Below are 26,668 nucleotides of genomic sequence, written 5' to 3' on the forward strand. Positions count from 1 at the left end.
TACATCACATTTGTGATTCTCTTGAGGTTGGAGAACTGAGTTGTTCTATTCTCTCGGTATCGCCCCCAGAAACAATGTCATCATGTCTCCTGGTGTGCGCAGGCCAACATTTACATGGGGTGAACACCCACAAGTGGATCTGGCAGGGGATCTAGGTTTCACGATTCTTCAACTCCACTAGGTTTGCCAAGTTGTGTTCCAACGCCTTTGAGGACTGCCCTCGCCACCCAGCTTGTGCCCGAGAGCCCAACCTGCAGCCATGATGAATACTGAGGGCAATGTCTTTGCAGCCACCTCACTTGGGAAAGGCACATTTATGGGTTGGAGGGCTCAGGTCATTTCTCCCCACCATCTGTTTTATGGAAAAGGAAAAGTTTTATGTATTGAAATTGGATCACATCCCAGAGTCAGCTCACCACTCATCAAGGGTCCAGGTACCTGCCCTGCATCCTTGTCCTCAGATTCTGACCTTGAATTTCTCATCTGGATGCTCAGATACTTGGTTTCATTCATTCATTCCTTCATTAATTCAGCAAAGGATCATCAAGTGGCTATTTAATACCAGTGACTGCAGGTCCCAGGAGATAAAATGACCCCTAACATTTGCAGAGGGCTTAGTAAGTGTCAAGCAGAGCAGTTCACGCTGGATCCTCACACATCCCTCTGAAGTACTGTAAGGAGCCCCATTTACCCATCAGGACACTGACGCTAGAGATAATCCACTCACGATCCTACAAGCAGTAATGTCTGGGCTTCAACCCCAGGCTGAGTCCAGAGTGAGTGCTGATAAGCCATATTGTGCCAGAGACAGCCACAGCCTCTTCTGTCACAGGGATGGTGGCCCTTGGGGAAGGCTAACACTTAAGAAGGCATCACAGGGCATGCACAAGGATGTCTGACAGAGAGCCCAGGGATGTAGGAAGGCCTCCCTGAAGAGGGAATACCTAAACTGAGGGGAAGGGGTGTGCAGAAGCTGACAAAGGAAAGAGGAAGAGAAGAGAATCCCAGGCAGGATGGCAAGAGACAAGAGGGCAAAGAAGCTGAGGACCTAAAAGACGGGATTGGGTCTCAGAAGGTGCCCTTGGAACAGGAGCCTGAAGAAAGTGAGGGAACACCTTGCCCACCAGCAAAGGAAAAGGGAATCGCCGCCGCTGGTAAGGCTCTGAAGCAAATGCGCACCTGGCAGCAAGAAGGGAGTGTGCCTGGGGCAGAGGAACTTAGTGGGAAGCCTGGGAGATGAGATGGACGGGCTGGCGTATTTCACACCGGTCTTGCAGGCCAGGAGATTTTGTCTGCTACGCGGTGTGAGACCGGGAGGCACGTTCGTGTTGGGAGCAGAGGAGGGACTTGTTGTTCCAGGTCTATTTTTTTCCCCTAGAATGTGAGGGCAGGGACTTTGTTTTGCTCTTTGCCTGTCCCCATCCCTGGAAAAGCACCAGGCCCTTTGATCGCATTTAGTAAATATGTGAACAAGGAAGTGAATGAACGAATAAATAAATGAAGGAAATGAAGGAACGAGTCGATGAAGAACTGTGGATCTGACTCCTTCAGAGATACTTCATCCCACAGGTGCGGGGAAGACCCGCCCCGCCTCTCCTCCGCCCGGCTTCCACCCCCGCCCTTAGGCTGCGGGTCCGCGACGCGGCCGCCAGAGGGCGTGGAGCAGGGAGAGTTTCCCGCACGGAGGGCTTTGCGTGAGACACCGCATGGGGCGGGGCCTGCGGGCGGGCGCAGCTCGGCTGGGCCGAGTCGACCGGCGGGCGGAACGCGGCTGCGGGGCTGAGGCTCTGCGGCGGCAGCCGGAGCGGTTCGGGCGGCGCACAGAGCGAAGATGGCGGCGGAGCGACAGGACGCGCTGAGGGAGTTCGTGGCGGTGACTGGGGCCGAGGAGGACCGGGCCCGCTTCTTCCTCGAGTCGGCCGGCTGGGACCTCCAGGTAGCGGCGCGGAGCCGGCTGCGTCGGGCCGGCCAGGGGCTGCGGGAGGCGGGTGTCTGGCGCATCAAGCCCGCGGTGGCCGAAGCGCACAGTCATCCCGCCGGGCTGCGGCCCGACCCAGGCCTCAGGGTCCTGAGGCCGCTTGCCACGCGTCGCCAGCTCGGTTGGGCGTGGGGAAACGCGGGCCAACCCCGGCCCGGCCCTGCTCTGCCGGGCCTCGGTTTCCCCCTCCGCCTCGCCCGCTGGTGGGGTCAGCGAGACTTTGGGCACTGCCGCGACCCGCGTGGAGAGGGGAGCCTGGGGGTGTGGCGGCCGCGCCGAGGCTCGGCTGGGGCTAGGGCGGGAATGACCAGGTCCGGGGTGGAACTGCGCCGGCGACGAGGTGATCGTTTATTTCCCTTTACGCCGCCCCTGCCGCAGGTGGAGGGAGCCTCCCGGCCCAGGAGTTGGCCCACGCCCCCTCCTACCCAATTCCTAGGAGAATACCTCCAGGGTGGTGGCGCAACCTTGGAGCCTATTCGTCTTTCCTAGTCAAGTCATCTGTAAAATGGGAGTCTCGTGGAATTTATCGTCTGGTGTACTGGCACATATTACGTATTCACTAAATAGTTGTTAATTAAGGCATTCAGATGAGCTACACGAGGGAGGGATTTTTAAAATTGTTGAATCCCCCGTACCTGGAACAGCTCCTGGCTCATAATATGCACTCAGTAATTGATTGTAGAAAGAATTGCGTAAATGGTCTTGGTTAGCCTGCGTCTTGGGTGGATGACGATGATTAGTAGTTCTTGATTCCCTGCCATGAGCCAGGTGCTGTTCTAACTGCTTTACGTGTCTTAAATTACTTAATCTTAGCATTTTGCAGCTGAGGTTTAGGGAGGTTAGGTAACTTGCTCAAGGCATCACTAGTTACCAAGTGGAAAAGATAGCGTTAGAACTCAGTTCTGTCTGATTCCAGAGCCCAGGCTCTGAACCACGGAGTGCCGGGCACTTTACAGGTGATGATTTGTTTAATCCTAGCAACACTGAGGTAAAGAAGACTTAGCTCCGCTGTATAGGTGAGCAGTTGGAAGGTCAGAAGGCAAGTGATATATGTGAGATCCCACAGCCATTAAGTAGTGAGGTTGGGATTTGAACTGGGTCTGCTGACTCCACCATTTAAATTGCTTCCGCAGAGTAAGAGAATTAGGTATAGCATAACGCCTGTACACACACACAGTGTGAAGCCCCTGTGCAGGGCAGAAATACAAAATGCAGCCGCGGCCTGGAAAACCTAGAAGCTCACAATGTTACACAGTTGCCAGGTCATCAGTCCCAGTCTCCTCACACCACAGGTAGGGAAACACGCTCATGCTTGTAACATGACTTGCCTGGCAGGGCCAGGACTTGAATGTAGGCCCCCCTCACTACCAGTTCAGTGTGTGTCCTATGACAGCACACTGCCTCCAGGGGACTGGTTATATCCTATGAAGGCACGCTCCTAACAGGCTGATTACGTCCCACACGGGCTCACTGCCTACTATAAAGCTGGTGATTTTGAGGACAGGAACCATATCTTTTTCATCTCTGTAGACCGCAGTGCTCTTTCTTATTTCTTTGTACAAAGTACCTAACCGTTAGGTCAGTGAGAGAAACAACCAAACACAAATGGCCAAGAGACTCCCGTATACCTTCTGTATGTAGAGAGCTAAGGCATGACTCTGCAGGAATGTTGATGGGTCCTCTCATTCATTGTGCGGGGTTGGTGGGACAAGTGTCAACATTGCATAGATGAGGAAACTGGGCCTTAGTGAGAAAGTAAACATAGCAATCTGGACCAGTCTCTCTGTTCCTGACTCCTGACTGTCCCATAAAAGCTGAGAGTAAGGGCCTGAGCAGACTGCCTGGGATGGGACCTGGCTCTACTCACCAACCGCTTAACTTTGGGCAATATTCTTAATTTCTCAGTGTTTCTGTATCAACTATAGAATGAGACAATAATAACAGCAATTACATATGGTTCTTTGAGGATTAAATGAGTTAACACATGTAGAGTTACGCTCAGAACAATGTGGCACATAAATGCTCAATAAATGTACACTGCTTTTACTGGAGCACGTTTCCTAGTAAAATGAGAATGAGGAGTGACTCCATCCCAGCCTTCTTTCTTGCCTTCTATTCACCTTAGTGGGTGGAATTTGTTTCAGATGATATGAAGAGAAAGAGTTGGGCTGCTTGCTATCTTTTGATCTCATTTTCTGTGGTCCCCAGATAGAGACCACCTTATAAGTGTGGGCCATATCTTTGTGATTTTGCTTTTTTGCACTCAAAGGAAATATGTGTTAGATGAAGGCCTGTTTAAGAATCCCAAGTTACTGCCTCTCTGTTTCAGATCGCCCTAGCGAGCTTTTATGAGGATGGAGGGGACGAAGACATTGTGACCATTTCGCAGGCAACCCCCAGTTCAGTGTCCAGAGGCACAGCCCCCAGGTAAGGGCCAACTTCAATTATTGCTACTTGGGTGTGCTTCCAACAGTGATGAGGAGCAATTTCCTGACTTAATGGAGGATTCAGGCCTGGAGATACGGACCAGTGGGTTGGAGTAAGAAAGTTAGATTAATTGGTGGATACTAGTTCCTCACATGACATGTTCCTTTCCTGTAGATAGGCACAACACACTCAGGTGGAAACTCTTACCTGAGTGTGGTTTATGGCCCAGTCCTGGGAAAACCACAGAACCTACTTTGAAGATGTTTGAGGGTCTTTTATTTATGAATGTGAGGAGTGATCTCTTCATCTCTGGAAGTTTTTAAGTAGAAACCAAAGGACTTCCTTTCTGGGGGCTGTAGATTTAAAAGATTAGACTAGATGACTTTAGAAAGGCTCTTTTGATATTTTAGGATGCCCATTACCCTATTTAGAAGTCTAAGAGAAAATAAACCTGTGTAACCCACTCTTTCCCAGATTGATTAGGTGAAACAGAGTTAACCTTTATGATCCCATTTGCATCCCCTGTCCCAGCCACCTAACTCCAAAGTTCCCATGGCAGTGTGATCTGCAGAGCGAGACAGTGCTGGTCCTCCAGGAGACAGGCAGGGCCTCTTCCTACAAAGGTGTCTGAACTACAGCTCCCCTCTCTGCTCTAGCCTGATTTGTTTCTACTCTCTGGTATATGTTTTCACCAGAAAAATTTGTTTGGTTTTTAAATCAACCCCAGAATACAGATAGAATGTTTCTTTGCCAATGGAGTGGTAAATTGTGTTTCTCTCTAAGGGCATCCAAGCTTTAAATTACATTTCCTCCTTTGAAGAAGGAGCTCTAACCCCAGATTTTGTTCCTCCTCGACTTCTTTCCCTGTCTCCCATGTCCAGAGGTATGGGTGATGGCTCATCTGGATGTTACTACCTGGAACATGGTTGTTAGGGAGATGGCTGATTTCCTGGGTGTGAGTCTTTCATGGTTACTGTTGGGATGTTGGCGTGTCAGACCCATAGAGGGGGAGAAGTTGAAATGTCGCCTCTGGTATCAGTCACATGTTCGTACCTCTCTCCTCTAGTAGCCTTAAAGTCCTATCGAGGCAGTGGTTTATTGGAGCAGAAGCCTACGAGCCCAGCTCCCTACATTCAGATCCCAGCTCTGCTACTTGGGAGCTTTGTGACCTTGACAGTTTTGTTTTGTTTTGTTTTTTTCATGGATTTTTTTTTTAATGTGTGCGTATGTTTTGTTTGTTTCTTTTCAAGCAACGTGACCTTGACAGTTTACTGAACATCTCAGTGCCTCGGTTTTCCTTGCCTGTCAAATAGACATGGTAGCAGTGCCTACCACGTGGAAGATTAAATGAGTTTTTAACTTACAAAGCACGTAGAACACAGAACGTTAGCCATTGTCCTTTTATTATTATCATCATCAGCACTGGTTTTCATCATCCCCATTCTTTTTCTATGTGTCCCCTTTCTCTTTCCACAAAGATAAAAAATAGATCTATAAGTAAAAGAATCAAAGAAATGGAGTTTAATGTTAAGACCAAGGGGGACTGAACACATTTGCAGGCCTAAAGGCTTTTCTTTGTTGCTTCAGGTAAGCCTCAAGCATGGTACTCAGTTGGGTGAAGCCAAGAAAAACAGAGAGGGAGGACATAGTCTGTTACATCATTGTCCTTGTCCGGAAGGACCGGAGAAGCCACACTTGTACTGGCATCTCTGAGGAGTTGTGTGTGCAACCTGCCTCTGCCCCCACCCCGAGGGACCAGACTGTTGCAGGACACTTAGCCTGCTGCTGGCTCGCCCCACCCCTGCCGTTCTCTCCCCGACTGCTCTCTCGTGTCGTCACTGGTGCTGTGGAGCAGCACTCGTTAGTGAGGTCCTCCTTTGGTTCTAGAATCTGGAATGGATGTGAGAAGGTTTATAAATGACCTGAAGTTGCAGAATTTTATGTGTATGTTTTATCCTTTCTGACAAGAAAATCCATAGCTTTTAAGAGATTTTCCAAGATCTTTGGGACATAAAAAGGTTAACCATTGCTGTAAGATAGTCTAAACTCCTCAGTAATAACAGCTGTCGTTTATTGAGCACTTACCAGGTGCCAGGCCCTAGGTTAAGCCTTTACATGTACATCTCTTTAGTCCTCACTACAACTGTATGTGTGGGTACTATTACTCTACCCATTTTACGGATGAGGATGCTGAAGCTGGGTGTCTTCCCAAGATGCACAGCTAGTAAAACAGGGATTTAAATGCAGATCTGTTTCTGTTTCCAGCGTTCAGCTCTCAGCCAGAATGATGTACTGCCTCCCTTCATGGACATTCAGGGTCCTCCAGAGCTGGCCCTGAACCTACCATCCTTATCTTACCCCCTTTCCCTTGTTTCTCAAATCTTTATTCCAGCCAAACTGATTTCATTGGTATCTCAATTTTGCCTCATTTTTGGCTCTCCTGCTTTTGTTTGAGCCTTTCACCTAACTGGACATACCTGCTCTCTTTCCTGTCCAGCTCCCATGGGTCCTTCCAGGTTTAGCTCAGTCCCTACCTTTTCTTTTGAATGCATTATCCCCAACCTATAGGCAGCACGCCATGGTCTTGTTACTCAGAAATCCAGTCACCTATAATTCATTCAGTTTTTGACTATATCCAGGTACTACTTGGTGACATCTCTTGTGGGTCGTCTTGAACTCTTCTCCTTATCTTTAACTTCACTTTTTCTCCCTCGGTAAATTTTAAGTTCCTGGAAGTGGGAGGGCTGGGATTTCAGGAGCACCCACCATCTGTCTAGCTCTGCCAGATAGTCTTAACCTATGTTGTTATGCCTCAACAACTTTGGAAGTAGGTAGGGTGCTGGGTCTTAGAAAGATTGAGTAACTCACAGCTCCTGTTATGACAGATTCAAGTCCAAGTCTGTGTATATACAGAGCTGCTTCTGCCCCATACTACCTCCTTGTCCAGCACCTCCCACCCCTGTACCTAGCACAGGATAGAGTAAGAGATAGTGGTGAGTTTCTTCCTTTTTTTCTTTCATCCAACTTAACTATACTTTCTTAGGATGCCAGGGACTGCCATTTTCTGCTTCTCTAAAACTATGCTATCCATTGTAGGAGCCTATAGCCTCGTGTGGCTGTTTAAATTAGTTAAAATTAAATAAACATTCAGTTATGCATACTGATCACATTTCAGATACTCAGTAGTCACCTGTGACTTTGACTTCCATACTGGACAGCATGGGTACAGCATTTCCATCACTATGAAAAACGGATCTGACAGAGGACTTCCGTGTACTCGGGGTGCCAGGGTACCTGGGAGATGGAGTTTTGATGGTGAAAAATTGAAATTTCTGAGACATTTTGCCACTTTGTGGAGGACAGAGGACAAAGTGTTCTAAAATTGATGGTGTCCCCTGGACGTCCACGCCTAAGGTAACTCTCAGAACACTACCCCAGAGCAGCTCTCAGCTCTAAGCATGTGTCGGAATTACTTGGAGAGCTTCTCAAATGCAGGGTGCTGGGCACTCCTCCCAAAGTTTCTGACTTTGGAGCTCTGAGGCAGGTCTAAGGACTGGCATTTCTCACAGTCTCACAGATACTGCTGATGCTCTCGGTCTAAGGACCAGCACTTTGAGAACCACTGCTTGAGAGGAGCACTTGCAGTGTGCTGCGCCAGGCTCAGTGCCCTGACAGCTCACAGAAAGCCTGAGGGGTTGGTGCTGTGATTGGCCCCGTTGGCACATGAAAACATGAAGACTTCGAGAACTTCATTAGCATGCCCCAGATCCCCGGGTGGGCTCACTTGGGATTGGAACCAGGTATATGGACACCAGAGTCTGTGTCAGATGGTGTCAGAGTCTGGATGTGAGAACTTTCAGAGAAAGAATCAAACCTGCTGCCAGAGTAAGTGGTTTGCTCAAGCACGTGTACATGTGGTGTTCGAAGGTGTTTAACAACAGAGAGAGGGCTTTTGTCGCCATGGGTGTTAGCCTGAACATCTGTGGAAAACTCCCCCTGGGAAGATAATGAGTGAAATTAGCCTTTCAGGGCCATAGTGCACATCTATCACTTGGATCCTTTTGAACTATGTCATATAGAGCATCCAGGAATGCCCAGGAGGTTGCTCTCAGCTAACTCAAGCAGGGAATGCATTTGCTACATTAATTGGTCTTTGTTCTCTCCTTTCTAGTTGATGGCACTTCAAAGCCTGTTCTGTCCTCTGATTGTCTCCTTGATATAAATCTTCAAGATTGAACTGGAGCTTTCTCCCTAGAAAATAACTCCTTGAGGCTTCTCGGTCTAGCCTCAGTAAACCTGTATTTCCCCCCCTATCGTTTTATAAAGAACTTACCTGTTGCCCTAAGAAATTCAGAAAATGTTTTTATAAAATGTGTCTCATGATTCCTAAGTTCCTTGAGGACACTCTAAACTAGAAAAAAAGTGACAGTGTAAAACAAAGAGGAGGAAGGTGACTCTTCTCACACCCATTTTTAGTGTGCCCTCTCTGGCCCCACAGACAGCTCTGCTTTTTTCCTAAACACCAGTAAACACTTTCTCTTGAGTAACGTGCAGCAGAAGCAGAGGTGTCCTCAGCCACATACTCATTTCCTTTTCACTTCTTGATAGCTTGTCCTTCCTGGAATGTGGTACTTTGCATATGTACATATACCACTTTCCTGCAGTGCCTACCTACCCCCACCAGCCTCCTGCCCTCTCTCCACCTGGCTGATGGTCCATTCATTCTTTGGCACACAGTCCAAGTGTTGCATTTTCCTAGAAAACCTTTCTTGGTATTCCGCCATCCCCACCCCACGAGGGACAAGACATTCTGTACCCATGTGTCCCGTGTGCTTCCTTCTGCCACAGCCCATACTGCACAGTATTTAACAGATGGTTTCCTGGCTCAGGGGCCATGAGCCTATAAGGAACTCAAGAATAAGAACTGTGTCTGATCATCTTTATAGACCTAGTATCCAGTTCAGTATTTAAAATTAAATGATGAGGTGGCTCAGTCAGTGGAGCCTGTGACTCTTGCCCTGGCTCAGTCCTGACTGGCTCAGTCAATGGAGCCTGTGACTCTTGCCCTCGGGGTTGTAGGTTCGAGCCCCACGTTGGGTGTGGAAATTATTTAAAAATAATAAAAATCTGTTAAAAAAAGTAATAAGAATTAAATGTCGAAAACAGCTATCCAGTTGTAAGTTTTTAAAGTAGTACATACCCCATATCTCCATACACCCCATACTGTTCCCTCTCCTCCCTCTAGGAGAGCTGAAATTGGACTCCCATCTTATTTCACAATAGTCCTTCCTAATTTGTTTGCAGTCCTGCGTTACCGTGAAGAAAAATGCCACATTATTTTGATAGAAAGGCTCGCCCTCTTTCACTTAGATCCACCAAAAAAAAAAAAAAAAGAAAGAAAGAAATCTAACCCCTATGTCCTCAATTCCTTAGCAGCTGATAATGGGGGTTACTTTTGTTTAACTCTCCCCAGTATCATTTTGCTCCTTTCTGTGTCTCCAGCGATAATAGGGTCACATCCTTCAGAGACCTCATTCATGACCAAGATGAGGAGGAAGAGGAGGAAGAGGGCCAGAGGTGAGTCTTTGTTGGGGGGGTGCAGTCCACAGGAAAGTCCATGATAATGTGTAAACCATCTAGAAGGACCTAGAAGGATAACGTGCTCGGTTATCATTAGCCATTACTACTGTGGGCTAGTCTGGGTGGTTATATTCTAGAAACAGTTTCCCACTCCCTGTAGCTTAGAAGCCATCCCTTTCCCCTGTTACTATTTTTTTCTTTTGGCGTATTCTGGGTTTTTCTTTTTTTAATTATTAAAAGAACATGTATTTGTTAAGGAGTGTTGGGGAAGGGAAACAAATCAGTAAGAAGGAAAAGAAAGTTATTCACAATACCTGGTCACCCAGTGGTCACCAGGTATCAATATTTTGGGTATTTATCTTTCCAGGTTTTTCTTTTTAATTAAAAAGGCAATATATTACATAATAATAAAAAGCTTATCAGTGTGTATTCCCCCAATATACACACATACACGTACTGTTTGTCTGTTTGTTTTTAACCGTTAGGAATGCTATAATAAAAATAGTGTCCGTTGTGGAAGATACAGAATCGTGTACTGAAAAAAATGTAACACTCATGCACCGCTTGGTAACTAGAGTTAATGTTTTGGCATATTTTTATTCAGTCTTTGCTCTGTATATAAATGTACTTTGTTTGGTATTATAATTTGCATGGTGACAGATATTTTTGTTTCTTGTTTTTAATGGCTTAATGCTTTTTCTTCAGTACTTCTCCATGCCATTAAGATTCATTAGTGTTTTCAACAACTATAATAATAATTCATCATATGGATTGTCCAATATTTAGGTTTTTGACAGTTTTTTACTATCATAAATATCAGTGCTGTGAACATCTCTGTATATTAATCTTTGGCTACATTTCAGATTATTTTCTTACGGTAGTTTGTAGAAATGAAAGTGCAGGTGAAGGGAATGAATATTCTTAAGCACTTGATCACGGGCTCTTAGTTCACAAGCCAAGGCTTTGAGATTCCATAATAAAGACCTCTCAGTCCACTGAGCAGAACTTCATCTGCAGCCTCATTTCACGGGTTTTAGTTCCCCATGGGCCCTGCCTCAGTCTGTCAGATGTTCTTAATGATCATTATAGTAACTCTTAGGGAAATATAATTATCTCATCATGGTCACTCTTTGGGAAGCGGGCTGAGAAATGACATGTGTTCTATTCTCTGTTTTCATCCATATAGTGACCTTTACACTGCCTCACAGCCTTCTTTTTAGATACATTCAAGGTTCAGAGTTTTACACTCCTTGAGTGAAAGGCAATGCCATCAAGTATGTGAATGCCCAACTTCTAAATGGCCGCTGCCTCCTTTTCCTGTCCTGTCACATCCTCCAGGTGATGACCTTCCTTTATTTCACATCCTGATTACATCCTCAGCCCCTCAGCATTTCAGACCTGATGACATTGGTGCTGTTGTCCTTATCTAGGCCTGTGGCTTGCCTTGCATTCAGTGGGGAATGTCAGGAAATAGAAGGCTGAGACTAATTTTATAGGTTCTCAGCTCTCCCCACTGAGAGACATGCCATTGACCTAGCAGTGAATAGGAGTGACAAGCAGGTGGCTAGCCAGGCTACATGAGTACTGGTTTTCAGAACCAGGTTAAAAACTGCTAACTTAATCTCAAGCCATACGTGGCCCATTGCAGAGCCTGGTGTGGGTATCTTGGGGCTTGTATTTGGCTCTCCCTGACCTTTTTCAGTACCATCTTCTCATTGCCCCCAGTGGATATCACCAGAATAGCAAGGTGAGGTGAAGCTTGGGTGAGCTCTCCGTGCTTTATCACACCACCTGACATGTGTGCATTACTCTGTGCTTGTTCTTTTGCATACATCTGCTGATTTGAACCTCATGGCCCTGACTTAAGGAGCAGGTAGGTAGGGCATGTGGTCCTTCCCTCCCATTTCAAAGATAAGGAAGATGAGCTACAGGGCACTGCACCAGTTTGCCCAGGGGCACTCAGCGGCAGAGCCAACCCTGGAGCCTAGCTGCTTGTACTAACCACACCGCCGCCGCCGCTGTTAACCTAGAGCTGCTTCTGACCGTGACCATAGTTGCCATCTCCTAGAAGGGCGCTGGCCAGCGGATGGATAATTCCCAGTTGGGACTCTTTCTGGAGCTGGCATGTTGTCATGCATGCCTGGAATGCCCTTCCCTGGTTTCTTCACCTGATAAACATATCCTCATCCTCAAGACTCAGCCCAGAAGATCCTCCCCAGCTCAGTGCTCCAGAGCACCCCTTACTGACCTCCATTGCTGTTCACACTGCATTATGCCTGCCTGCCTACTTACCTGTTTCCCCAGTTAGACAGTAAATTCCTTAAAGATGGGCATTGCACCCTTTACTTCGTGTGCCTAGCACCTAGCCCAGAGCCTGGCACATGCTGTATTCATGTTTTCCAAGTGCGTTTAGTGTAAGACACGTGTTTTCTGTACAGGTTTTATGCCGGGGGCTCAGAGAGAAGTGGACAGCAGATTGTCGGCCCTCCCAGGAAGAAGAGTCCCAACGAGCTGGTGGATGATCTCTTTAAAGGTGCCAAGGAACATGGAGCTGTAGCTGTGGAGCGAGTGACCAAGAGCCCTGGAGAAACCAGTAAACCGAGAGTAAGCATAGGGGGTTGTTGTCTGTGGCCACCAGACTCTGGTTTTTGGGAGCTGGGGAGGGCTGGGGGGAGCCCTTTGTCACCCTAGTAGTGACTGAATTTGTTTTGTCTTTCATTGCTCATTTGCTCTTATAAGTGCAAGAGCAATGCAGTTTGTTTCACCTTTCAACATGAAATGAAGATTTGAGGCAGTTTTCAAATCTTGGCCTGTGGGTTGGAACAGGTCCTATACACATGTTGTATTTGGCTGACTTGATTTATTCAGTGTTTTACTTTATTTTGTTTTAATTAAATTAGTAGCCACCTGTGTTACATAAATTCTAGATTTCTGTTGTCTTTGGGAAAGTCAGAAAGTCTTTGGTATTATCCTGCCCCCAGTTTCCTGCATGACCATAATTAACTAGAACTTAGTAGCAGCTCTTCCCTTTAGCCAAGCGGTGCCTCCTGCCTGCTTCTCCCCCCGCCCACCAGTTCTCACCAGTCCAGGTCATTTCATTCATCTCCCATACTGCCTGGCCCTGTGGCTCTGAGTTCAGTACCAGAGTAAGTGCACCTAGTAGGTAACAAGCTTGAGGTATGTCATTGTATCTGAGTGACCCACCACCATTGTCTCCTCAGTGTTTATGAACTTGTGTTTTATAGCCGTTTGCAGGGGGTGGCTATCGCCTTGGGGCAGCACCGGAAGAAGAGTCTGCCTACGTGGCAGGAGAAAGGAGGCGGCATTCCGGCCAGGATGTGAGTGTGCGTCTTCATTCTTTGGGAAGCTCATAGACTGTTCTGCCGTTTTTCAGAGGTGATTGGTCACATGTTATGTGTGCACCAGCAGCCTCTGAAAGGGAAGAGGCCACCTTACTGTGGTCCTTAGATGGAGAGGATTTACCTGACTGGGCGGGGCACTCGTGAGAAGGGCTGAGCAGAGGAGACGGACAAATGAAGACGTTGTCTGAGCATTCCACTGAAGCTTGTGCAGAGGGATCATGATTCTGGGGTTTTCTGGTGCTGCGGACATGGCTAAAGAACTTAGTCTTCAGTTCATCCAAGGAGGCCTAAGACACAACTTTGAAAAAATGTTCGTTACTATTGTTCAGTCCTTTTTTCTCTGTATAGGATTCCCTCACCAATAAGTGTCTCATACTGTATCGATAATTGTGAGGTTTGTGAATTTAATATTATGTCAGAAGCAAATGTTTGGCCTTGTGACCATTAGTTTCTATTATGTATTTGTTTTTAATCATTTTGGGTTTTATTCCAAAATAAAGTCGAACAAGGAGAAAAATAAAAACTATGCACCTGAGGCAGCAGCTGCTAATATGTTGGTTTGTAGCCTCGACCCTTTCCAATGAATATGTGGGGGGAGTTAACAGAGATTGTAGATAGCATTTGTAATGACTGCAGAATGCCCCATGAGTAAATTTGCCATGGCAGTTTAGTTGAGCACGAGCTACAAGCCAAGTGCACTGACAACCGTACAGATAAGCCACAGCTTTGACTTGGTTCACTTGCTCAGAGCCACTTAGCCTAGTGAGGGCGAAACTGAGATGTAGACCCAGGTCTGCTCAAATCAAAGTCCATGCTCTTAACCTGTTGCCAGTCACCTTATTTTAGATGAATACTTGGTGGTTGATAGATTTCCTCGTGCATGCGTGTATGTGGTATGTCTGTCTGTGTTTTGATAATGACACAAGAAAATAGTAAGAACCTGCTAATTTACAGGGTCACATTGGTGTGCTTGCCAGTTTCCTGACAATGTATGGACTGCTACCTCCTATTGTCACAGGTTCATGTAGTGTTGAAGCTCTGGAAGAGTGGGTTCAGCCTGGACAATGGTGAACTCAGAAGCTACCAAGACCCATCCAATGCCCAGTTTCTGGAGTCTATTCGCAGAGGGTAAGCAGAGAAGCCTTCCTCTGGGTTCCATGTCAGTGAGTGGAATGGCAGATGGAAAAGAAGAGGCTGATTGAAATGTTTATTATTTAAGAAGTTAAAAAAAAAATTAAGATTTATTTATTTTATTTTAGAGCAGGAGAGTGCGGGGGGAGGGGCAGAGGGACAGGGAGAATCTCAAGCAGACTCTGTACTGAGCACGAAGCCTGACGCAGGGCTCCATCCCATGACCCTTAAATCATGACTCAAGCCAAAACCAAGACTTGGATGCTTAACTGGCTGTGCCACCCAGGTGCACTGCCCCCCACCCCCATTTTTTAAAAATTTTATTTATTTATTTTGAGAGAGCACACGTGTGTGCATACGTGAGCATGGGGAGAGGCAGAGGGAGAAGGAGACTCTCAAGCAGGTTCACGCCCAGTGCAGAGCCCGACACAGGATTCAGTCTCAGGACCCTGAGATCATGATCTGAGCCCAAATCAGGAGTTGGATACTCAACTGACTGAGCCACCCAGGCGCCCAAGAAGTAAAAAATTTTAAGCAGATTTAACACAGTTGAAATACAGATTCACAGATCTAAAACCTTGTGTGTCTGTTTTTCCCTTCTGGGCCTGGGACAGAACCAAGTGACCAACTAAGATAGAGGTCTCAACTGTGGCTTTGAGCAGGCAAGAGACAAGTGGGAGGCAGACAGTAGCCACTAAAGTAGCCACTTCCTGTGGAGGCCCAGCAGTTCTCACGTTTGAAACTGGGATGTTTCTCCTCCCTTTGCCCCCATCACTGCCATTCCCATGCTGCTCTGTGTGGACCCCAGCGTTGCCTTTTGTTCTGCAGGGAGGTGCCAGCAGAGCTACGGAGGTTAGCTCACGGTGGGCAGGTGAATTTGGACATGGAAGACCATCGGGATGAGGATTTTGTGAAACCCAAGGGAGCCTTCAAAGCCTTCACTGGCGAGGGTCAGAAATTGGGCAGGTAAGAGCAGCACGGGTGGAAGCGGGACGTGCTGGTACCTCTACCAGACCCGCAGACTCTGTATCTCACTCACTGGACATGTAGCTCTTCAACTGTTACAGAGTACTGCATATTTCATTTGTATAGGAGGAAGAGTGTGGAGAACGTGGGCTTTGGTGTTAAAAGACCTGCGTTTAAAATTTCTTCACTTTCTAGCCATATGACCTTTGACTGCTAAAATGTGACTGATGAGTGCTTCCCTCCTTAGTCACTGTGAGGAGCACAGAGTGCTGCCCCCCAGTGAGCAGTTAGTGTGAGCAGGAAGGGTAATACGTTGCTGCTTAGATTCCGTAATCCAGCATGTTCATGGCAGTAGTAACCTCCTTCGTGGCTTATGGCTGAAACAGACACATTTTCCTGGGTCACCTGAAATGGGGGTTTGGAGGGATGAAAAATCCTGGACTCTCTCACCCAACCCAGCCTTACAGCAGCTTTGTTCGGGATCCAGGGAAGCTCAGGGACATTATTGCCCTGAGCAGGCTGATGCCCCACCATTATGGCGGTGCTTACCTCTTCTCCTTTGGCCCTGCCTGACACTCATTGTCACTTCCTGTGACTTTTTCTGCCTTGTGTCCTTTGCTGCTGCCTCCATCTTGCATTCAGATCCCTGATACGATCTGATTGGTCGAAGTCACTCTTGCCTTTGATAGGCAGAGTTCTCCCACCAGACCTTGGCCAACCCATACTCAGGCTGCCTTCTCTCAGAGGTCCACTTAGCTCTGTCCATGGGGTCACTTGGTCAGTATTCTTCAGGGAGAACTGTGCACAGAAGAGGCACTCAGGGAATTGTGACCCTCCCTGCTGGTACAATAATTTTACAGAAGGAACGCTGAGATTCTGGGACTCTAAGGGTTATGCTTGGGTGCATGACTGGTATGTGGTGGAACCAGGATTGGAACCCAGGCCTTCTGACGCATTTCTTCCCACACCTGCACAGCAAGCACCCTCTCTGACCTAGATCTGGCAGCTCTTGAGCTAGGCACTGCCTCAAGATGCTCACCTCATCACCATCTTTAGGGATCAGAGTGTGGTCTGCCAGCAGCTGTACCCTTTGAGCTTCAGCCGGGCCCTCCTGGAATCCCCGACCTCCCTGTTGGCCATTCATGCCTTATCAGGAGCAAAATAATAGCTCGGGACATTAGAGACCAATAGACTGATTTCCCAGGACCCAGTAGTAAGTCTAGCCTGCTCTCATTTCGTCTACCGCATTGGGCCTGCGGGTTAGTCCCAAGATAGCTGTCCTCAGAGTGGTCCTCTCTGCGGCTTCCCTGCCAGCCGCGGTAAGCTTGTAGAGCTTACTAGAGAAGTCTTTTTAAAGTATTAAAACAAAAACGTATTTATCTTTTGATAAATAATAGAAAATACAGATCAAGAATAAAAACAACCTAACATCCAGATATGTCCAGTTAGTAGTATTCTAGTCGTGTGTGTGTGTGTAAACTGTGTGTGCTGTTTTATCACTTGCTGTTTTGCTTAATGAAAGTAGTATGGCTGTCTGTACCAGTAAATGTATTTCTTCAACCTCATTTCTAATGCTAACATAGCTTTCGATCTTATGTATGTGCCATAGTTTAACCAGTCCCTGCTGTGAACCATTTAGACAGTTGCCAGTATTAAGAACAACATTGCAATGAGTATCTCTAATTAAATCTTTGTATACCCCCTAATCTTGGGCTAGAAGTAAAATTATTGGCTCAAAAGGTCTTCATATTTTTAAGATGGTGTCAAATTGTCCTCCAAAAAGGATGTATCCATTTGTACCCACCAGCTATTATAAGGAAGGGCTCAGAACTCAGAACACCATACATTTGGGCTTGTTTGGTTTCATGATACCAATGGGAAATGCTACTACTGGAAAGTCTGTATTATTTGTGCAAAACTCCACATCTCAAAAAATTTTTAAAAAAATAAGATTTGATTTATTTGAGAGAAAGAGAGCACGAGCAGGGTGAGGGGCAGAGGGAGAAGCAGACTCCCTGCTGAGCAGAGAGCCTGATGCGGGGCTCCATCCCGGGACTCCGAGGTCATGACCTTAGCTAGGCAGACACTTAACCGACTGAGCCGCCCAGGCACCCCCCCCCAAAAATTAAAATGTTTCTAAGGAAGTCTATTTTAGCAAGACGGGAGTAAATAATTTTATTGTTGTGGAGGATGAATCCAACAAGTTCAGACGGATCTTGTTAATCAGGTGTGTGACAGAGCTTGATTTTGCTGGTTAAATAAATATTCTTTGCCAGTGCCATTTTCATTTTATTCCAGTTTGGCTTTCTATGAAAAATGAGCAAAAGACATGTTTTATACAGATAAATGAAATTTTATAAGCTAAGTAAGGTTTTAGCTTTTCAGTCTAAACCAGATGGACAGCTTTTTCTAGTTTTCCCCATAAATTTTGCAACATTTTCCATTTGTCATCTTGTCAACTAAAATGATCAAGAGCCAAAGGTTTAAGAAAATGTTCTCAGGTTTGCCTCAAAAATCAGTCCTGGGTTTTTTTTCTCCAATTATCTGAATGAGTAAACTGTTATCAGTTCAAAAATTTGAGAAAATTCTTAAGAGTTGTATTAAACTTTGTTGTTACAGGTTTTCCATCTGTTTGGATGGGAACTAATCTGAAGGTCCAGAAAGACTGCATTTATTTGATAATGAGTAGCAAACACCGAGAACGCCCTGGGGGGTGTGGGTTTGCTGCTACCCAGATTGAGTTACGGCCGCTCACCATGCTTTCTGCAGTGGTCATTTTGTGAAGAGATGGCAAGGTGTCAGCACTTAACAGTTGTGACAACAAAGCACCTTAGTGCCGTTAATTCCCGACTACAAAGGAAATGAGCAATTGGGTGATTCAGGCTCTTGATCTGGGTGAGGCTCTGTTGCCCTGTGAGTTGTATGGTGTTTGCAGTGAGATAGTAAAGAAACTTTTGGATGTCTGATCTGACCATTCCCGTCCCTGGGTGAAGTGCCTTCACTGCCTCAGATGACCCAGCCACTCCTTGCGAGGAATGGCTCAAGTGTTAGCTCTCCGGAGACACCAAACCCAAGGCTGAGCTCCCTTGAACCCATGCACGTGGCTGTCGTGCACAACTAGAGCAGTTTGGACCTACTACTTTCTGAGTGTCTTGCTACAAATAAGAACCATAAGATCTGGTATAGACGTTCCTCCTACTCCAGTCCTCACCCTCCTTGAAGCCTGTGTAGGTTGGGAGTACCCCTTAGGTGACCTTCCAGTTGCAGCCCATGGCTAGGCAGTAACATCTCCAGCTGATTTGGGTCCAGAATGTAGACAATATAAGTGGGGCAAGGTCCTGAGGAATGATAGTAATCAGCTTTTAGAGTGTTTTTCTGCTGTTAGCGAAGCACTGGAGTAAGCATTTCATATATGTTATCATCTTTAATCCTGTTTCAATCCCTAGTGTACAAATAAAGACTCTGAGCCTTGAAGAGGTCAGGTCACACCCAAGGTCACACTGCTGGTCAGTGCAGAGATAGGTTCCTTCCAGTCTCTGCTCTTACCTGCCATGTTGCATTGCATCTGGGATGTTCTTACATAGCCACATAGGCATTTGTTTGTGTTCCTAGTATATGCTGGATACGGTGCATTATTTTAAGCTATTATCTCAACCAGAAATTTCATTTAACTCCCATTTTATCAACGAGCAAACTGTGTCTTGGGGGCAGTGTTCCATAAGTCCAGGTCTAGGTCTGCCTGACTCCAAGGCTTGACGGGAGAGTATGGCAGGTGTTAGAGCACAGGACAAGAGCCAGGCAGCTTGGATTGTGTCCTGACTTCACCTCAGACCAACACTGAGGTCTTGGGTACATTGCTTAATCCTACTGTGCCTCAGGTTCCTCACCTGTAAAGTAGAAATGATGAATTCCTACCTCACACGCCGTTGAGGATTAGATGAACCGCTGTGTGAAATACTCAGCCTGGGGCCCAGCTTGGTGATGGCCGGTCCTGTGCTGTTTCTCCAGCCATCACACTAACTCCTTCATAGGAGTGGCTGCCACGTAGTGGACTGCCTGCACTAAGAGGTATAGAGGTGGGGTAGGGGTAGTATTCCCCTTTTACAGAAAAGGAAATTGAGAAGCCCAGATGTTCACTAACTTGCTGAGGGTCACCCAGCTCATGAGTGAGGGTGTATCAGATTCTCTGGGAGCTGGGAACAAGTTTGAGAAAGGAGTTTTGTTTCTTAAAGTAAACCATAGACTGTGAAGTGAAGCATGGCAAAGTCCTGGCTGGTAGGAACACAGAACATAGAGGGAGAAAGCTTGTTCGTCACGTAAGTTTTTAAAAATTGAGAAACTACCCTACAACATGCACTGCTGTTTTCCCTTCCATAAAATGGAAACCATACCCATCTCAAAGGACGGTTGTGCTGAGTCATGAGGCTGTGGCTTTCACACCCCCCCGAGACAGTGCGTGCGCAAAGTGAACGCCATTCCCGTGTCCCTGCCTTCCCCACCCTTGCCCAAAGGGATACTCTGGGCTGTCTTAGAATAGCTTCTCTCTCATTGTAGGCCTGACTGAAGATGTGAGAGTTCCCTTTCTGGCAGGCAGTAGCTTCACTGAATACCTGTTCCGTCCTTGGAAGTGTTCCATAAACAGTTGAGGGACAGGCCACCTACAGTCTAATTAGACGGTTGACCTAACGCCCATGAAACTCCTAAGCAAAACAGAGTCAGTCTTAGGCATTTACAGACATAACGTTGGACTTTCCACTGTTTCTGAACCTCTCTTGAAGTCTGTGGTGGTGTGATTTCTCTGTGTGCCCTGGCCCACGTTTGAGTCCCACGAGGGACAGGCCACCTACAGTCTAATTAGACAGTTGACCTAACGCCCATGAAACTCCTGAGCAAAACAGAGTCAGTCTTAGGCATTTACAGACATAACGTTGGACTTTCCACTGTTTCTGAGCCTCTCTTGAAGTCTGTGGTGGTGTGATTTCTCTGTGTGCCCTGGCCCACATTGAGTCCCACGTGCTGGGAGGCTGATGCGTAGAAGCAGCTCCTCTCACGGCTGGTAAGTGTGGTCAGGCTTCTTTCCTGAACTCTACTTGGTGATTCTCTGAGTCCTCATTTTCACATTTACAGAACAGAATAAGCTAGCTGTGTGTTCTGGGGCAGTATTTCACATGACACACTCTGTGTGCAGGAGGTTTAACAAGTTATCCCATGAAAAACGGATGTGGTGGTTAAATAAGTTTGCCTTAACTGCACAGTCTCTCAAGACGTTTAATATGCAAGTGGCTTCTGATGCTTCCAGTTTGTTATGTGGCATTTCCACAATCTTCCTGGGTTGTAGAGGGACTAGGGTCCCAGAAAACAGACTTGGGAAAGCACTTTCTGTTGGATTTGCTACAGGTACCGTTTTTAGCTTATAAAGATCCAGGGGGAAGGGAGAGGTTTAAGAACTGATGTAATTAGAGGCTTGGGGAAGCAAACAAGCTGGCATCTCATGGCCTTTTCTCTGCATGGGTCTGGGCTCGGGTGTCTGCTAAGAGGAAGGCTGGGAGTGAGATGCACGGGCGTTTACAGGAGAGGAAACCTCCCAACAGTTGGGGAGAACTGGGAGTTTTTGTTTTTGTTTTAAGGTTTTATTTGAGAGCGAGCGTGCACACTAGCAGGGAGGGACAGAGGAGAGGGACGAGCAGACTCCACGCTGAGCACAGAGCCCAACGTGGGGCTCGATCCCAGAACCCTGAGGTATGACCGGAGCAGAAATCAGGAGTAGGGCACTGAACTGACTGAGCCAGCCAAGGCACCCCGAGAATTGGGGGTTCATTTTGTATATGTCAGTGCTATATGTAGCTCTCTCCTTTATAGCTCTCACAGAAACTGAGTAAGGCACGTAGCCTTAACCCTTGTTCAAGATCCTCGTTACTACTCTTGTTGACACTAAGGTCGTTTGAGTAACTTGCCCAGCACCACAGAGCTAGTGGGAGAATTTAGACCCCGGTCCATCTGATCTAAGATCTGAGCTCTGAACCACTGTTCAGCACTGAGCAGACACCATGTCCTGTTCCTACTGTGTAAACAATCCCTATGGTGCGGGGTACTTGGTTGGCTTGTGGGAAATCTCTGCCCCCTTCTGATAGTTGACACAGGAGAATAAATGTGCACATGAGTAAGGTTGCACTAGGGAGTGCAGGCCTGAAAATTCTGCGACAGGAAAGGAGTCTGGACTGGTCCCTGCATCCCGGCAGTCACCTGCCAGGCTGTGTTGGGCCCTCCTCTGCTGCAGACTTGGACTGCCCTCTCTCGTTGAGGCTAAAACTCAGCCTGGTCTGGTCCCGCTGCAGGCTGTCATGCATACTGCTTTCCTCCCTTTCAGCCTTTGTTCAGGTGAGGACACCCAGGAAGAAGGGGGTGAGTCACTTGCCCCAGGTTGCTCAGGAGTGAGGAAGCTAGCAGCAGCTCAGGGCCTGAGCGCATTCTGCTGGGCCCGTAGGTAGGTGCCACAAGGGCAGGGCTTGTCTCAGTCGCTCCCTGTGGCAGCAGCGGCAGACCCAGTCCCGGACACAGCGAGTGCTCAGGCTGACTCCGAGGCAGGATTGCCCTCCTGCAGGGCCCTTGTTTTTCTGTGCGGCCTGACATGCTCCTCTCTCCTCAGCACGGCCCCCCAGGTGTTGAATACCAGCTCTCCAGCACAGCAGGCAGAAAACGAAGCCAAAGCCAGCTCTTCTGTCTCAATCGACGAGTCCCAGCCCACCACAAACATCCAGATTCGGCTCGCCGACGGCGGGAGGCTGGTGCAGAAGTTTAACCACAGCCACAGGTGCCTTGCGCCATCTGGCCTCACTTATTCTGGGAGGGCCCCCTAAACACCAGCAGGCACGCCATGCTGTCCCCGAAGGAGGCAGTGGGATGGGAAGGTCTGCAGGTCTGAAGCCTTTGGTTCTAGTCCCTGCTCTTGCATTAAGTGAGGCCAGTCACTGCTCACTTCCCTGCTCTGGGTCTCATTTCTCACCTGTAAAATTGGGATTGGAATTCTCAGGGTCTTTTTAGCACCCACACACAGTATTTGTTCACAGGAAATTTCATGGTAAAGTCCAGGTGCAGAAGAATAAAATCTGAACTGGCGTGGTTGATGGAGGGGGAGGGGGGCACAGTGCCGGCATCCCCTCCAACTGGCTTCCTCCACCCAGCCCCCTCCAGGGGGTCTCTGAAAACCACTGGGCTGTGAAAGTCTCTTCTAGGTCTGCCCTTTGAGAATACTAGAACACCTGCTCTACTGTTTCAGATCATCTAGGCTGGATCAAAGCTAACTGTGCCAACCCCATTTTAAAGATGGGGAAACTGAGGCACGGAGAGATTGAAGAGATTAGGAGGGGAGGACTGTTACTGGTATTATAGGTATTTGGCAACTCCTTTTTCTAGAATAGCGGTATTTAAATTTCATCAGTCACAGGCCAACTAAACTGGAAGCACATGTGGGGCCTAGGGAATGTCTTGACAGTCCTTGAGTGCTGACAGGGGTGTCATATGGGCTAAGTTGTGAAACGAGTGTGATTAGGATTACAGGAGATGGGTCAGGCAGGGGAGTCCCTAGGAGGAGGGACCCCAGTGTGGGCAGAAAGCCCAGCATGATGAAAATCTAGGAGGAAGAAGATAGAGAACAAGGGGAAGGAGGGTGGTGTCAAAGTAGGTAGGGCTTGGGATCACAGTAAGGCGGTTGGTGTTTATTCCAAGAGATGGCGAGCAGCTGTGAAGGTTTTTAGGCAAGGAAGTGACATCTGATGTGCTTCCAAATGAGTGTTTTGGCTGCCCTGTGGAAAAGGATGGCCAGGGGTCGTGGACAGCAGAGAAGGGCCCTGCTTACCCACCTCCCCACTCACCCCCACTCCACCAGGATCAGCGACATCCGACTCTTCATCGTGGACGCCCGGCCGGCCATGGCTGCCACCAGCTTTGTCCTCATGACTACCTTCCCGAACAAAGAGCTGGCTGACGAGAGCCAGACCCTGAAGGAAGCCAACCTGCTCAACGCTGTCATCGTGCAGCGGTTAACATAACCGCCTGCCTGGCCGGCAGCCTCATCTCCCTCCTGCGTCTCCCATGGCCAGCTGCCCCGTGGGACCACCCCTCCCACCCCCTCCCGCACACCCAGCAGTCCAGTGCCACGTCTCCTCCGTAGCTCTGGGTTCTTAGATCTCGGTTGGACGTTTGTTTTCTCCTTAGTTGCATTTCCTGGGTTTTTGTGACGATCAATGGACTTTAAAGAAAAAAATAAAAATAACCAAAAAAATTGAAGGACTATCACCAGCATGTTGTACGGAACCTCTCCCACTGAAGCCGGCTTTGATTGCTTTAAAATCACATTAATTTCCAGGGTATGTGGGGAGGAACCTCCCTTCCATCATCTCTGCTTAAAACTTGCTTGTGGCCCACAACACCCATCCACTAGTGTCCACCCACCATCCCTGAGATGACTAGTGGAGGGTTTCCCCCTTTGTTGGGAAGGGAGGCAGGCACTTGAAGAAAGAGGCTTTGTAGCCACTTCCTCCCACAAGAACAAACCTCTTGACTGGATCAGACGGCAACAGCAGGAGTGCTTGAAGCGTGAGGTCAGGTCTAGATGCACACGAGCCCTTCAAGTGAAAGTAAATAATTCCCTGTGCTCCTTTCACTCAAACTCTGGGAAATTCGAGCTCCCTGGGCCTGGGCCAGTTGGGATTCTGATGATACCCGCCTGCCCCAGCCCTTTCCTCCTTCATCTGGGCTACTCGCACCCTGATATTCTCAGCCGCTCTGCCATTGCCTTATTTACTCCATGTGCAGAGATCTGTACCTGGGAGACAGACAGGGTGTCTCCTCATTGGGAAGCAGCTCCTGCCAGCCCAAATGAGGGCAGAGTAGGGCATCTTGGCCTAGAAGAGGAGCGGAATTGAGACGTCCCTGAGCTGTCCACTCACTGTGCAGAGCAAACCAAATGGTGAAGGAGAGGTGGGTTCCCTGTGCCACGAGCCGCTTCCACTGTGTGAGCGTTTGCAAGAGGCTCCTGCTGAGTCTGTTTTGAGGGCGAGTACAGTGTCCACAGCTCTAGTGTGCAGGTCCTGTGCGCAGTTCTCTGCCCTGCTGCCTTCCAACTGGCAGCAGCCCCAGCAGGAGCTCCCCGATAGAGGCCTCCCCCCAGAAGCGTGCTTCCTGTGCGAGTTTGGCAGAGGAGGATCACAGGGGTGTTGGATAGAAGTCCTTCCACCACCCTATCAGCTGAACCACAGACTCCAAATCAGCACTGACTCAGAGTCTCCTGGTTTTGAATCATAATAATGTGCCTCAGCCCTCTTCCCAGGCACTCCTCACCACACACTTTCTCTTTCGTGCTTCACCCCTGCAGCGAGACAAGAATATTGCGTCCCCCCAGAGCTAGGGAAGGGCTTGGGCTTTCACCCAGTACCCATCCCGAGAAAGGGATGTGGCTTGGTGTGTCTGACCCCCAACTGGCGGGGGCCTGCCAGGGCAGGGTCCACGGCGTGTCTGGCAGGCAGAGGTGACCATGGAAACTAAATGCGGGTCTGGAAAAACTTTGTAAATTGTTGTCACCTTGACCATTAAAAACCAGAATGAGGACAACAGAGTTTTGTACTTTTTAATGGGTTGCTCTGAAGGACTGTAATAACAGTAACTACTACAGCGCAAAACCTAAAGCCCAGGTCACAGCTGGTAAGTGGCAAGGTACTGTCTGCTTCCAAGGCTCGTGCCCTTCACCGCTGTGGCCTGTATCTGTATACACCCCAAGCCCCGGCCCTGTATGAGTACACTCTGCTTGCTTTAATTCTGCTTACATTAATTAGTACATACCCAGATCATGAAAACACCGCGTAGAACCTGCATCATCTGGAAGAATTTACAAAGGGCTCTTCACATTCCCACCTAGCCTGGGGAAGTGGGTGAGGCAGCTAATCTAACTGTTGCAGCCACCACAGTTCAGACGGACTGGGTGTCTAGCCCAAGGTCAGACGGATTGCCAGCCACCAAGCCAGAGATCACGCTGGTCTGGATCCAGGCCAGGCCAGGATGTTTTTAGCCCTAGCTTTCTGTTCTGGGTGGCTCAGATGGAAAGGTCCATCACAGGTTTTTTTTAAAAGATTACAACCACTGCCTCTGGGGCTTCTGAACTCAGGGCAGTTCTCAACTAGACATTCCATTCATCTGGGGGGAGGATTTTGAGTCATCCCCAAAATTGGGTGGTTGGTAAGGGAACCTCCTGGCAATTGCATGGGCCAAGGATATATTGCAAAACATGGGACCTGTCCTGATGGAACGATATTTAAAATTCAGCGCTGAGTGAAAAACACAAGTTAACTGTGATGATGATGCCTCACCAAGTTCAGTTTAAACTGTTCTCTACCGTACAACATGTGTATTGTTTCAGTTTGATCTTGCAAACTCCACCATGCCCAACCCTGTAGGTACCGTTTGGGATACATCTGGTCACTTCCTCAGGAGGTGACCACGAGAGGAAGCAAGCATGTGGGGCGGAAGCCGGGCATAGCTCTATGGCTTTGGATGGCATTGCTAAAGTGCCCTCCAGGGCAGCAGCGTCCCTTTCCATGCCCACCAGGAGCCCCTTAAAGCTGACGTGGAGCTCACTGAGGAAAGCAGCTGGAGCAGAAAGGTGGGTTCACTGCTTTGCACCCTCTGCCCTAGCCACCAGCATGTTCAGAAGGGACAGCTTCAGGACTTCTCCCTCCCAGGGCCAAATAAAGGGAGGTCTTCTTTAAATGTGTTTTGCTCCTGTTCCTGGACATTAGCTGTGGCCTCCCTGCCTTCTTTCTGGGTCCACTCTTCTCGGGCCAGGACTGGGAAGCAGAGCAGATACCACACTGTTGACTTCTGCTGTCCAACCTGTTCCCTGGCTGAACAGCTCATGCACCTTTGACCTCTCTCTCTCTCTCCCCCGTCCCCATGGCCCGGAGCCTCACCCCACATCCAGTCCATCAGCAAGTCCTCTGGGCTCAGCTGCACGTGCATCCCAGATCAAGCCATTGTCCCTCCCCTGGGGTCTCCCAGCCCAGCCTCCATCATCTCGCCGGGGACAACTGCACCGACCTCACTGATCCCTGCTTCTGCCCTTGCCCCAGCAGTCTGTTCACAAACAGGCACCACACCCACCGCTTCCTTCAAAGCCCTCATGCGTCGTCCCGTCCTCCCCCGCCCCCCCCGCCCCGCCCCACTTACCGCTGGA

The 26,668-nt window shown here is 48.2% G+C and overlaps 1 protein-coding gene across 1 annotated transcript; it reads left to right on the forward strand.

The window, feature by feature from the left end:
* Nucleotides 1–1,757: 1,757 nt before the first annotated feature.
* Nucleotides 1,758–25,053, forward strand: NSFL1C (NSFL1 cofactor). Its single transcript, XM_028118727.2, has 9 exons — nt 1,758–1,936; nt 4,308–4,405; nt 9,908–9,982; nt 12,424–12,589; nt 13,231–13,323; nt 14,366–14,475; nt 15,307–15,444; nt 22,091–22,255; nt 23,330–25,053. The coding sequence occupies exons 1-9, from the start codon at nt 1,832–1,834 to the stop codon at nt 23,490–23,492; spliced, it is 1,113 nt and encodes a 370-aa protein (XP_027974528.1). The 5' UTR covers nt 1,758–1,831; the 3' UTR covers nt 23,493–25,053.
* The last annotated feature ends 1,615 nt before the right edge of the window (nt 25,054–26,668 follow it).

Source organism: Eumetopias jubatus, unplaced genomic scaffold (assembly GCF_037043125.1).
Source record: "Eumetopias jubatus isolate StellerSeaLion01/CBP00866 unplaced genomic scaffold, mEumJub1_p1.0 scaffold_9, whole genome shotgun sequence".
Classification (NCBI taxonomy): domain Eukaryota; kingdom Metazoa; phylum Chordata; class Mammalia; order Carnivora; family Otariidae; genus Eumetopias; species Eumetopias jubatus.